This window comes from Tetrao urogallus (genome assembly GCF_951394365.1).
Source record: "Tetrao urogallus genome assembly, chromosome: 5".
In the NCBI taxonomy this organism is placed as follows: domain Eukaryota; kingdom Metazoa; phylum Chordata; class Aves; order Galliformes; family Phasianidae; genus Tetrao; species Tetrao urogallus.
The window spans coordinates 8715943-8730179 of NC_136818.1; the positions used below are offsets into that span (position 1 = coordinate 8715943).

The 14237-nt window shown below is 49.7% G+C and overlaps 1 protein-coding gene across 1 annotated transcript in view; it reads right to left on the minus strand.

Moving 5' to 3' along the window:
* Positions 1–9655: 9655 nt before the first annotated feature.
* MAST2 (microtubule associated serine/threonine kinase 2) overlaps positions 9656–14237 on the minus strand; it is a gene marked incomplete at both ends in the record, with an annotated part of 161343 nt that continues 156761 nt past the window's right edge. The window contains 4 exons of the mRNA XM_079535767.1: positions 9656–11715; positions 12353–12540; positions 12645–12781; positions 13788–13910. Of these exons, the coding sequence (XP_079391893.1) occupies positions 9656–11715; positions 12353–12540; positions 12645–12781; positions 13788–13910 (2508 nt within the window). The remainder of the gene's footprint in view (positions 11716–12352; positions 12541–12644; positions 12782–13787; positions 13911–14237) is intronic.

A 14237-nucleotide genomic window follows, 5' to 3' on the forward strand; every position in this document is an offset into this window, starting at 1 on the left:
GACAAAGCGTTAGGATGGGTCAGGGGTTGTTTTGTTCAGATCATCTTTCAAATCAGACTTTTGTATGCATAGTTTCCTTCTGTTAATTTGCAACATCTGCTTTTGAATCAGCAAAGTCAAAATACGTTCCCAAAGAACGAAGCAGGGAGGGGAGCGGGTTACGCTTACTTCAACTTCGCATGCAGACAGCCCCGAATAGCTTTAAAAAGGGGAAGGGTCAGCATCCCAAAGCTTCCCTGCTTGTGCTGTGGTGGAGCAGCAGCAGGTGCTGCTGTGGGAGCTCTGTCTTCAGCCGCGAAAGAAACGGGATGCAAAGCAGAGCCACTCCAGCAGCGCGGGCTGAAAGCTTGGGGTGCTTTGTTGTCCTCTGTGCGTGCACTGCAAGAAGCAGTCAGGAAATTAATAGAAGTTTTGAAGGACTGCTCCTCTGTTCTGGAAGGAAACGCGGCCGCTGATCCCTGGTTTCCTTTGGCACGGCTTGTGCTGCCAGCAGCGGGGAGTGGAGCTGCTGGCCCGAAGGAAGGCCGGCCGTACAGCTGGGCCGGCCGATGCTGCGCAAGGAGCGCGTTCTGCTGGGGTTAGGGGAAGTTTGGCCAACATTTTTGTGAATCTTGCATTCTGTGGGCAGAAATATTTTCCACCGAACGGGAAGGGAAAAAATTTCTTTTGAAATCTTTTCAATTCCTTCCTGTTTGTTCACAGGGGCAGAAAGCACCGTGCCTGTTAACTGTTCAGACGGTGGCGGTGCTCCAGGTGCGGGCTTGGGGGCTGGCTCCATACAACCGGTGCAGAATTTGCAGGTTTGTTTGCTATTGGCATAGAGTCACCGTGCTTTAAAATGATGGCATTTGTTCAAAAATTTGCCTTTACAAATACGTAACGTGAGCTTCAGAGAAAAAATATAAATCCCAATCAGTGTTCGACACAGCAGCTTTAATCTGACCCTTCCCCATCGTCAGTTCCATATCACTTCTGTAGGGCTGGTGGTTGGGCTTACCCCAACCCTGCAGTGCTGTCCCTGCACCAGGCCAGGGAAGGGGCTTTGGGATTGTTTGGATAAAGAGGATCATGTCCAGAGATGGGAACAGCAGGGGCGGCCAGGCTGTTTGGGCCCCCAGGGCTTGGCTGCAGTGCAGCTGTGTGGGTGGGTTTGGGGCTGGGTTGTGTTCCTGAGTGTCAGGCAGAGATAGTTTTGACTAAACCTGTTAATTTTGTATATCTGGCTGTTAATTGCACCACGGGATTGTAATGGTCTGCATCATCTGTGCGTGTGCGTGTGTGTGCGTGTGTATCTGTACTGTATGTATATAGATATATGTAAAATATATTCCCATACGCATCGGTATGCATTAGCTGTAAGTGGCACTGCCCCTGGAACTAAGGCAGAACTCACCGCTAGCACATCCTGCTTGGGCAAAGCTGGGCTTATTTCCACAGACGACAAGGAGCTGGTCCTCACCACCTCCGATCCGTGCTCCTGAAGTCCCGCAGGATGGGTTTCCTGGGGGAAGTGCCTCTGTTTGCGAGCTGAGCTGAACGCGGCTTCCAGCTGCGCGCTCTGGGACGCAGCACTGAAATCCTCCGAAAGCAAAGGTGTGGGGAAGGAAACCCTCCGTGCTCCACGAGGGGCAGCGGCGCTTTGTGTGCGGGGCTGCAGCAGCAGCACTCCTGGGTGCAGCCTTCGCTTTTATCCTTTCTCGTTATTATTTGACTTGGATTTTCTTTAAGGGAAACCGCCTCTGTTAGGAACCTGCTTCCCCAGAAGCTGTCGGCTTATTTTCTTTCCGTATGAATTCCAGCATGTAACTTTGGTACTCTTGTTTGTTCTTTGTGTAAAACCTGTTCTTCTGTCGTTTATGGTGTAGTCAGAAAGAAAAAAAAAAAAAGAAAAAGAAAAAAAAAAAAAAGGAATTCATGTAGTTTAACTTTAAAAAAAGAAACAAACTGCTTCATAAGGAAACCAATTGTATGTTAGTGTTTTCGGACAAGTCATACTGTAGTTTCTAGATCAGTAATGCAACACTGTACTTGTCACCAGATGTGTTACGATTTTGCTGTACTTTCTTTCAATAGATGGTTGGGCTTTTAAATCCCAGACACTAAGCATCCTGGGCCTACTTGCTCTAGATCAAAATGCAATAAAGAATTGCAATAAAGCACATTGACATGTAATGTTTTAGAAGGATGTACTGACGGCTGTTTCTAATAAATGCAGAAATGCAGCGTGGTTGGGATGTGGTGCTGTTGGCTGGGCTCGTGTCTGCACGCTGTGCTGCCGGGGCTCCCTGGGACAGGACAGGGATCTGCTGGAGCTGAGCTGGCTTCCACCCTGCATTGCTCCAGTGGGGGACATGGGGAGAAACCTGGTGACAAACAAAAGACGCCTGAGCAGCTGAGGGCTCAGTGCCTGGCCCTGTACATCCGGGTGCATGAACGGTTTGCAGACTGCTTCCTCGGGGTTTCTTTGAGCCCATGACTCAGCACTTTTACTGACAGCTGAGTCAACCATTTCCTAAAAATGCTGTGCTGGCATTTTTCCGAAGAGCTGAGTCAGCGTTTCTGCGCTCCATCAGCTCTCTATGGGGGGCACCAGCAGCAGAAGGGGCTGGAGGGCAGCGAGGGGCACAGCCATGGGAAACACCGAGGAGAAGTACGAGGCGCTCCTGGGGAATCTCTGTTTCATTTTGTTGTTGTATTTTATTTTATAAGGGCTAATAAGGCAGCATTGCAGGACGGATGTAAGTCACTGATGGGCGAATCGTTTCTCAGGGCTTCGCCAGGCGCGTCTTTTCATTTAGGAAAACATTGCAGCCGGGAGCCAGCATAGGAAATTTCCAAGCGGCTGTGCTGAGTGGATGGAAAGAAAAACAGCACCCGGAGAAAGGGCAGATCCTGGGGTTTTTCCATCCCCAGCAGCACCGCGGCGCTTCCTGCAGGTCCCTGGCTTCACCCTGAGAGCAGGCAGGAGCCGAGGGCATGGGGCCCTGCAGGGCAGGGGCGTGGGATGGAGGGTTGGACAGACAGACAGATGGACAGACAGATGGTCACAGGATGCTGACACAGGATGTCCCCCCAGGGTTGGGACCAGTGCAGTGACAGATTAATGGCAAGGCCCTTCCCTATGGGGGAAAGGAGGCTGAAAACAAGTATGTCAATAGACGGCCCTTCTCCAGCCAACAGCCTGATACAAATACTGGGATTTGGCTCAGACCTTCAGGATTTGGTTCAAACCATCAGGATTTGGTTCAGCCCATCGGGGTTAAGCTCAAACCATCAGGGTTTGCTTTGAAAGCCACAGTTTGTTGCCACAACCGAGCTGCTCTGTGTTCCCTCTGTGCTCCCAGCTCAGGGCCGGGGACCAGGAGGCAGAGCTGGTGCTGAGCCTGGAGCCCACGCATGGCATGGGAGCAGCGCAGAGTGGGCTTCACAAACACCCTCACACACAGCTGGAATGGAAATATGGATGTATGGAATGGAGTAACTGAGCCCCCAGCTTCACACCACTCCCAATCAACAGGGCCAAGCCCGCCCCTTGTTCCCAGTTTTCTCCCCCTGGGGCTCCTGCAAACAGAACCAACTAGAAAGGGATCAGGAGTTGGATGGGGAGCTCCGGGTCTCTTCCCCCACCTCTTCCCACTCTAACAGCTCGAGGGGCTGTGGTGTGTAGCAGGCAGAGCCCCACTGCCCCAGGCAGGTGCTGTGCACACTCCTGCCGCTGCCGAGCCAAGGGAAACACAAACATCCTACCCAAAGAAAGCACTTTTCATCGACAACACAGTTCCCATTTTTGCACAGGGCCGGTCTGTTCTCAGCAGCCTTCCCTGCTACACTGAGCCAAAGCCCTACCGAGATTTCCGGGCTGGGACTCAGCCAGAGCCAACCTTCCCAGCCCAAAACCGGCAGAGGGAATGCCTTGGGGGCTGCGGGGGGGACTTCAGTTGACCCCATGGGAGATGCTAGAGGGCTGGAGCTTGGCCTGAGAGTCCCTGTGCCCTGGGAACCAGAGCTGGGGATGGGGGACCTGGTGGATGAGAGACTGAGGGATATAGCACCTGGAGGGATGCAGGATCCAGGAGATTTGGGACCTTGGGATGTGGGACTTGGAGGATGCAGGATTCCAGATCTCTAGGATTTGGTCAGGAGGACCTTTGTCCAGACCCAGCTGTTCCAGCAAAGCAGATCCCGTGCCCCCCTATGCCTGGAAGAAGCTATCAGAGGGAAATTCCTCTTCCGTGGAGTGGCCTTGTGAAACAAGGTGTACCTTGTGAAACAAGGCAACAAAAATAGCTCTTAAAAAAACAAAAAAAAAAACAAAACAAAACAAAAAAACACCTAAAAAAGCACATAACTTTGGCCTGAAGTTTGGGAAGAGATGAGGAGAAGACAGGAAAATCGAGGTGAGGAAGAGGAGGCGAACAGGGACAGCAGGGCACTGGGACACACATCCTTTGGGATTGGCTGCGGGGACCGAAGCATCACCGAGAGCAAGAGCAGCACCCCGCACCTGCGGCACCCGGCGGCGATGTCGGCCCCAGAGACCTGATCCCATGGGGGCGAAGGCGAGGCCGAGAACAAAGCGGCCTTTCACTGCCACTGGGCAAACACAGCCGGGAATATTCCTGCCGGAGCGCTTCCAGCTGCGCGGGGCTTTGATCGTGGGGCTGGGGCTGTTTTCTTCTCCCGCTGTGTCACACTTATTTTTTTTTTTCTTCCTCCTTCAAGGCGTAATTTTCCTTCACGCTTGTAATTTCTAAGAGGAATTTCTCACAGCTGGGATCAGAGCCAGATCCCCCACGGGGGCTGTGGGCACTCAAAGCCCATGGGGCTGCGCAGCGCCTTCGCCCCAAAGGCTCCGACTGCCATCACCCCAAACCCACCCATACCCATACAATGGGGTGCATATGGGACCCCCCACCCCCGCAGGGCGAAGCCCTCTGCCCACATCCCGAATATTTTCCGGCAGGAAGCACGGCCTCACCGCTGCCAGTGGGAATGGGAGGGGACGTGGAGAAAGAGAGTCAGCGTCTGGAGTGAGCCGGCAGCTGAGGATCAACCTCCTCCTCCTCCTCCTCCTCCTCCTCCTCCTCGTCCTCCTCCTGGCCCGGCGGATGTTGGCTTTGGATGGGACCCTCTTGCAGCTGCTGAAAAAATGCGCAGGGCCCAGAAAGCATCCAGGGGCTTCTCCCCAAAGGAGAAGGTTGGTGCTTCTGGAGCACGGGGTGCTCCTCACCAGGTGATGTTCCCCTAGGAGGAGTGAGTGGCTCATCCCTACACTAGGCTGATAGAAGAGTAAGGATGGATGCCAGCACCCATCATATCCACACCTACCTCACAGTGAGAGCGGAGGCAGGGCTGTGGTTCAGGGCCTGGTCCTGCTGACATCCCTAGGAGCAATCAGACCCCAAAGCAGACTCCAAACCCCCACCAGCAGCGGGGATGTCCCACGGCTGAGCTCAGCAGGAGGAGGCTCAGGGCAGCTGCTGACAGACGCAGCTCAGGGATTAATGAGCAGAGAGATGTGACAACGGGGCTGTCACCAGGGCTGATGGCAGCAGGGTGGATCTGAGCCCATTATCTCTACCTTTCACACAGTTTTATCCCTTTGCCAGCTCAGAACAGCCCTTCGTGGCTGCCCAGGCTGCGAGCACAGCACAGCAGCACAAAGCAAAGCGCGAGATGGCAACGAGCCCCAAATCCCAAGGGCAGCCCCAGCTCACAGCTTCCCATCAACCGCAGCCTCAGGGCAATACGGGCACTGGGGTGGAGCTGATCCCAGAGAAATTCAGGTGGAAAATACCACATTCCTATTTCCTTTACAGTCCCGGCTCCATGTGGCAGCAGCGAGCTCTGTCACCCCAGCAGTGTCACCAGGCCCCTGGGAGCGGTTCGTGCCCACCACCAGGTGACCGCTTCATTGACAGCGCACCAAGCTGAGAACCGACTGAGCCCTCGTTGGCTGATTGCTAATTAGCTTAACATTCTTAATCCTTCATTAGCGACTGCGAAGTAAGCTCTGGAATATGAGGTCAGCCCTAATCAGTGTTTCAAATCCAAAGCCCGCCGGCACGGGATGAAGGTGGGGGCAGCTGTGGGCAGCTCTGGGGGTTTCCAGGGCCGGGAACGTGAGGACGTGCCTGAGCCCCGTCCCCATCCACTCTCACCACTGCAGAGGTGGCTCTGGGGGCAGCCAGCTGTCACAGCCCTCACCGACAGCATTTGGCTCCATCGGGTCAAGCCAACTCAGCCCAACATGGCCCGACTCAACGTAAGGCCTGTGCCACGGCACACACAGCTCTGCAAGGGGAGGAAATAAAGAGAGCAACGCAGCTTTGAATTTATGTAAAAAAAAAAAAATTTATTTTGGAGGAGGATTTGAACATCGACATGCAGGTACAACATGGATAAAAATTATTGCACCGCTATTATGTGGCAATTGTTCAAGTTTCTAAGAACACAGAGATTCCACACTTCCTCTTATCTAAGTGCTGAACGAGGCGGCGTGGCGGGGCCCACCTGGGGTGCTCCCACGGCCACCTGATATGGTACCGACACAACGCACACTGCTGTCCAACCTCCCACCAGAAGTACAGCATTATCCTTCAAGGCCAGCAAGAGAAAACCAGAGAAAGGCTTTATCTTCCCCTCTACGGAACAAAAGGATAAAATACTTCAAATCACACCTTAATGCAAAAGTGTGGCAGCCAAACCACGGTCATCCCACTCTGTCCCGCAGCGATACGAGCAGCCAAAGGCCTCCAACATTCAGACCCAGGAGTGGCCGTGACAATGCTAACGTCTAATATTTACAATAAATACCATCCATTCCTCTTAGCTTGCAACAGTCAGAGACAAAGGGAAGAGTAACACTGACGTGCCGATGGGGAGCAGCTCCTGTGCTGCAACCCCACAGTCAGCAAGGCAGGAAACGCCCAAACCCACCAAACAAATGGGAAAATTAACCAGGAAACGTCGGGTCTCGTGGCTGCCCGCAGGGCTCGGACAGCACACAGCGCTCACACAGCGCTCACACAGCGCTCACACTGCCGCCTCCCTCACAGCCAACCCCCTGCTGCTGCGCATCTCAGGGCACTGCGCCTCTCCTTCCCTCTGCAGCATGGGAATTTTGCAGTCTGAGAAGGTATTCAAGCAAGTAGCAAGGAATAAATCTTGCTGTCTCCACATACTTTTCCATCACAGTTTCAGAGGAAGTATCTTTTTTGCCCAAACTTTTGTGCTAAGGTGCCTCGATGTAAACCGGACCAATGCTGCACCGAGGGGAGCTGCAGGGTGGGCAGGGAGCAGGGACCCGGCTGTCACCAGGATGGCTGTGGCTTTTCCATCGCATCGATCACTCCGTACCACAGCCTCAAACAAGGCGGCTACACGCACCCCTCACCTCCTCTTCGGCTGGTTTGGACTAAAGCAGCAAAAGCTGTGACACCAAAGCGGTCCACTCCTTTTCAGATGCCTAAGAAAGGGTAACTGTGCCATCAGGCACTGCAGCTGTGGAATAAAGACAGCAGCAAGCATAGCCAGGGCCTGCCACGGCCACTTCAGAGCTGCTCAGGCTGACACAGCCCAGCAGATGCATTTTTCATCTGCTTTTTTGCCCATTTGAGCTACGCCAGCTCAGGGCCTGGGCTGGGTGCTCAGAACGACCCGAGTCACAAAGCTCCCTGGTTGCAATAGTTTGCCTTTCCCTTGTAATCGGTGACCAAGAGCACACGAGCAGCCCACCACCTCCAGCAAAAAGAGCCAACAGATAGAACAGGCCCTGCTCTCAATACTGTCAACAGCAAGATTTATTCACGTGTTACGTGGGAGCTCTGAGGCTTTGGCTAGTGTATTAACAACACCATACATGTTCACACAGACACACAGAGTAAACACTCATTTAAAATGTTTAAAAAAAAAAACAACAAAACTCAAACCAAACCAAAAGTTGGTCCAGAAATGAAATCCAAGCAGCCAAAATTTCATATATGATGGGAAAAATACGGTTATGCAGAAAGAAGCAGGGCGAGATTTCAGAGTTTTGTGGATTGGGCTGAAATCAAGTTGAAAGAGATGGAGAAAATACATTCCCATATAAAAACATATTTACATTTAGGGAAAGTGAATCAAAACTTCAAGCTCAGAAAAGGCCAAGACAAAGAAGAAGGCAGTGCACGATGAAGTCAGACCGCGAGGTGCTGGCTTCAGCTTGAAATACTGTTGCAGTCATTCAACTTCTAACAGAGAAAGCCAGTGAGCAGGGTGCTAGATCTGCAGATACACTCAGACACGACTGGGGTAAAAGCTGAGCACAATCTGGGACAAATGACGGGAGTGTTCAGTGACAGCAACCTTGAATTGGATGAGGAAATGGCTCACAGTGCTGGAGGTGTCGACATCCACATTACTGGTGTATAATTATGGATCTAATCCTCAGCAAAGAGCACTGTTATCCAGAGTCAGTCACGCTTAAAGCAAAGCAACGCCTAAACCTAAGGGCCAAGAGTGATATTTAATGGAACCGAGTGGAAATGATCCAGCTATCAAAGCTGAAATCAGAACATGTGTCTTGAAGTCTGCTTGCAGCTCGTCCACAGAACTCAAGGAGTCAGACCTCCTTTGTAGTTTCTTTCTTTCTAAAATGGGCAGATTTGAAAAACTCTGCAAATTTCCTATGCCCCAGTTCAGAAATGGCAAGGCACACCTTAAATCCCAACCTATGGAGACTCATCAAGAGAAGGAAAAGTCTTGAAAGCTCATTTATCATCGTGATACCTTTGCCCAAAACATACTGGTCTACAAATTTCCCTACTTTAAAATCAGCCAGTGAGGCAGCCCTGTCCTGGGGTCCCTCTTCCGAGGCAGGGCAAGGTACAAATTGAAGGCAGAAAACAAAAAAAGATGAAACGTCATTAAAATGTTAAAAACAAGGAGAAGTTGCCATGTGTCCTGCAAAGGATAAATAAAAACATCTCCCTTCCAAAGCAGCTTACAGATTTCTCTCTGATAATTCCATCGGGGGGAAATAAAAAAAAAGAATAAAACACTTTCATTTGGTTTAAAGAGAAGATAGAGCTAACTCTCCGTCCAGCTCCTCCATCCATTGCCTCCATATCCTTTAAGGATGAATGTATGCACACAGTGACAGAGCTCTTGCTCTGGAGAGGATTTCTTGCTCCAGAGTAACTCATGGACAGATTGTATTTTCTTCTCCTTGTTGAAGAAAACCAGACTGTAAATCTGAAGAAAAAAATTCAGTACCTGGGAACGTCAATGGAATTTGAATGGGAAAACTGAAAAGGAGGAGATTTTTGAAGTAAACTGCCTTTTTTGGGTTCAGAATTTTGGGGACTCCAAGGCAGAATCGGAAGGAAGAGCACAACAAGGCAAAACGAAAGGGCAGGAGGGGAAAACCAGCAAACTGTTTCTTTAGCCCTGCTTTAACGATACCCTGTTCTAAAGAGACCTCAAACAGCAAGCATTACTGTGTACAAAAATAGAATAGCAAGGATGAAAAAACACAAAAAACAGTATGAAAAAAACCCTCCCAAAAATAGATGTACACAAGTTCTATTTTATATTAGTGTATATTACAAAATTCAAACATGCAGTCTCTATTTCGAATGCAGAACGCTCCAGTCCATGTGTACCGGGGATGCTGCTATGTTTTCTTTACAGCACCATCATGTGACAGGGGAAAGTCTTGTGTTTTTAGCTGACTTCCAACCTCTCTGCCCCTCGCCGGCGTGACAGTCCCTTCTCTGCAGGGCCTGCTGCTGCCATCTGGCACAGGAGAGGCTCTCAGAGCTGCCTGTCCCAGAGCAAGCGGCAGCTCCTTTGCTGGGGCCACTTTGCTGCTACCTGCCAGTGCTTCCGATGCTTTAGTGCTGCAGGAAACTGCCTCTTTTTTGGCCACCACGGGACAGGCTGCCTCCCAAGGTTTAGCTGAGCTCAGTGACTCTGTGCAGGATGCACTCCTCGTGGTCAAACCGTCGGCGCTGGCTGGTTTGGCCTCCTGGCACACTCCTGCTTGTGAAGCTTCCTGCTTTTTTTGCTTCCCATCTCTCTCTTCTTTACACGAGGCACCCAAATGGGGGAAATCCTTTCTCTTTTCCATCTCTCCAGAACCAGCCATACTGAGCTTTAAGGGGCCCAAAACGCTCTGTGCCAACGGCACCAGCTGAGACACAGAGAGTGCCTTCTCGATAGCGCAGGGGACGAGCAGTGTGGAGCTCACGGTGCCTGCTGCCATGCCCCGGCTCGCTTTGCTGGCAGATGGAGCGCTCTCTGCCTGGGATGAGCTGGGACTTCTTTCAGATGTTTCACTTGCAGGATGCCGAAATGAGGTGCTGTCTTGTTCTGCAGATGGAAGTGTGCCCTTGTGGTCCTTCTCACCACGATCCGCAGGGCTTACCGAGCAAGGAGAGCTCACACTTGCTGTGCAACAAGATGAAAGTGCTAGCAGAGGTTTGGGATCTTGGGTTTTCTGACTGATTTCTGACAGCAAGGGGTCCTTCAGGTCAAATTTACCACACGAGGCCCCTGCAGATTCATCCCGTACAAGCTCAGGGAGTTTGACAGGTGGGCACTTTGTATTTTCCGTGCAGTCCACTGGTTTTTGAGTACCGGTAGTTCCCCCTAGATCTCTGACTGCTTCAGAAGATTTGCCTTTTGGACCAAAATGCTCAAAGGTTTTGTTTTCTACCAATTTATGCTCCTTTGAAGCGGTTTCTGGCCTTAGGAGTGGCTTTTCTGAACCAGCTACGTTTTCTGGAGAGGTTCGTGGGAGGACCTCTGATGGGGAAGGGTGCACACCAACTTGCGGCAGCTCAGAAACAGCCTTGGTCTGTTGACTGTTTCCTTTCTGCAAATCTTCTGTACCTTTTGGATCTTCAGGTAGGAAGGCATCATCTTCCATACTATCCTTGCTTTCCAATTTAGAGGAAAACTTATTATCCCCGTTGTAAGAATCTGAGCCTTGGTCTCCGCTCTCTGGGGGCTTGTCCAATCTTCTTCCATCCTGACTATCCTCCGAACCATCGTCTGTTTCATCTTCAGAAGAATCTACTTCTCTTATGGCCTCCTGCTTCTGCAGAGACTCCCTTCTCTCCACTCTGTCCTGTCGGATTGCACCCAACTTTCGGGAACCCGGCTTCTGCAACATCCCTTTTTCTGCTAGCCCGAGTTTGCCACCTGTCGTTTCATTCACAGATTCCTGTAAGCTCTGTAGACTCGGATCCCTCTGCAGCATCTCCTTCTTGAACTCAGAGTGAGAGATATCCAAGCTGTGCTTCCGTGAGGACGTCAGCTTCTTCTCAGAAGAGGACAGCGAGGCAGCTAGTTTCTCAGCTGACTGCACTCTCTTCAGCAAAGGAGATCGAGGGGGCTCAGCACTTTTGGGGCGAGAAATCTGTCTCACCAGTGGTGGAGAGGAGTGTAGTTTTACTGGAAAAGACTGAATAATACTGGAGCTGCCAATCGAGTGTCCTGGTAAAGGAGATGGGGAGCGCTGCGGTGATGTGGACTGTGGGGTTGGTGATGGAGTGTGGGCCAGTGGTGACAGAGGGATATTTCCTGCAGACTTACGTCTTGGAGATCTGTACTGCCTTTGGAGCTTTGGTGCCAGTCCGTGCAGTGAACTTGGTCGGATGTGCCCAGAGCTGGCTGGAGAATTGGGAACACTGGAACTGGGAGAGCTGCTCTGGGAAGAATTGCCACCAACTTAAGAGAGAAAAAAAAAACAACAAAACAAGACCAAAAGATTAATACGTATCTGATCATTCGAAGAAGTTACTGAAAGTAAGATGTGCGAAGTCAAGACAAAGTGTCATGTTATTATCGAGCAGTGCAGTAATATTATGAGATAATATTCCACGGTTTCTGAATGAAAATTTACACCATTGTCACAACACCAGAATATAGCCAAAAACATCATGCTATCAGAATGTTTTTCTGTAAAAAAACCCTCTAAGTAGATAAGCCACATGTTCCAGTGCTATTCATGTGATGTAAATCTCTTCACTGTCAGTAGGCTCAAAATATGAACACCAATTTATTTCCTTTTTTCCCAAAATAATACAGAAAATGTGTCAAACGGCTACAAAACCATTGCAGCTTACAATACATGTTTGCATCAAAGTGAAAGGATGCTATAGTTCAGCAAGTGCATTCTTAAAAGAGTGTATGGATTTTCATTTTTAAATGACTAAGCGAATGAGAACACATTCATTCTTGAGGAAACCACAGCTGTCATTTTACTTTAGAAACAGATTTGCTACCTGCTGCTGGGTATTTTACTTCAAAAATTTATCAATGTAAAATTCTTCCCTGAGTTTTGTGTTTTGTTTTTTTTTTTTACCTGAATGTACAGACTCAGGAGTGGATCTGTAGCTCTGTGTGGGTGACCGGGGCGACAGGTTGTGAGTTGGAGAGCCAGGCACACTTTCTCCAGAGGACAGAGAGCGGTTCAGTGAGGATAAACTACGGCTGGTGTGAAGCAGTGATGCCTGTTTGGTGATCTTCCTCAGCAAAGAACTCTTCTTCTTACTGTGGAAAATATTAAAAGTTGTTTACAAGCCCTAAGTATTTATTTACCTCTGTTGTCAAATTTTGGTCGATTTTACGTCCAAAGGAGAGCCAACACAACAAACCTTTCCTGACCATCCTTAGTTTTGCTCTTCTTGTTCCTACGTGCCATCTTGGATTTGTAGCTGGCCTTTCGAGCTGGCCCAACTTTGATGGATGTGTTCTCAAATGGCGTAGTGGAGATGGACACTTTGTTTCCACTCTGTCAGAAACAAGCCATGAACACAGCTGAAAACACAGCTTTATGAAGCACATCTGCAGGCCAAGCAGGTAGGCTGTTAGTTCATTACTGCCTGCCATTTTGTAATTGTTGTCAAACTCCATTTTCCCCTTTGCATTTCCACTTATCATTTATTAAGGAACTGCTGAGAGAGGCCCTCTTTAGTCAGGCTTTCACAAATGATTAGCTCAGATCCCAGCTGGGAGCTGGTAAAGCTTCCCAGAGCAGAGGGAACACAGCACCTGACCTCTCCCACTGCTTAATACTTGTTATCCTTGGGAAGTTGAACAAAGTGATATTCTGCCACCAATCCTATTCCCTGTGCTCTGACCGAAGGCAGGTGTGAGCACAGCAGGCATCCATCATGCCGAAGCTGCAGCACAGAGCATGGTTTGTCTCACCCTTAAAAATAAAAAAATCCTGATTGCTCCTCCCAAAGAATTCTGTCTCTCGGAACAGCCCAAAACTTTGGGTTTTATTTCCATAAATGGATTCAGCCCAGAGGAGGTATCAAAAAGCAAGTCATTTAAGTGGATAATTTTAAGACCAACCATTACAAAGCTGCTTTTAAATACCACTGGGAATAATCCTTGAGAAAGCAGTATTAAGAGCTAATAACATTAGCACAGCCTAAAGGCAGAAAAAAAATAAAAGTAAACTGGGATTTTTTTAAGATACTTGTTTCATGAAGTGCTGAGGAAAGGTACACTTGAATCTTATTAACCTTTGTCCCCAGCGCCGTCAGACACATTTGACAGGTTCTTAATGTCAAAGAGAATACCTGAGTTCAGCTTAAGCGATGCACAGTCAATTTTGGAGATTTAGGGATCAAGCTTCAGCAGAGAGTTTTTGCAAAACAAAGGCCAGGTGCGGTGTACACGCTTGTATTTCAGACAATGCCAATTAGGTATCTGCAGTGCTTTAGGTAATGTGCAAAATACGAGACAGCTTCTTTATTTTCCACTATCTAACAGCGCCGAGTCCCTACCTTCAGGATCAGCTCCACCACTTCAGTGTGCACCAGCCCATGGACCGGCTCCCCGTTGACGTGGGTTATCAGATCCCCTTCACGCAGCCCTGCTTCGTTCGCTGGACCACCTTCCTCCACGTGCTGGCAATGAGAAGGGGGGGATGACTGCTTCGAGAGGAATGCACAAAGCTGCTGGCCCATCTAACGCAACGCCAACCCAGCTCATCCTTCGCATTAGCTGCTTCAATGGAGGGTAAAGGGAACCACTGACTGGCACGGCCCACTCTGCCATTCCTCCCAGCTTCCCAACAGTCTCTCCCGATCCAAGACTGACAGCCAGGATGGTTAACCTGGTCAAGAAACCAGCTCCTGCCAAAGCAAGAGAGTCAATACTCTTCCCAAACTTTTCAGCACTCAGGAATGTTAACTAGATACTCTTGATTTCCAGGCAAGACTTCAATCTTTTTC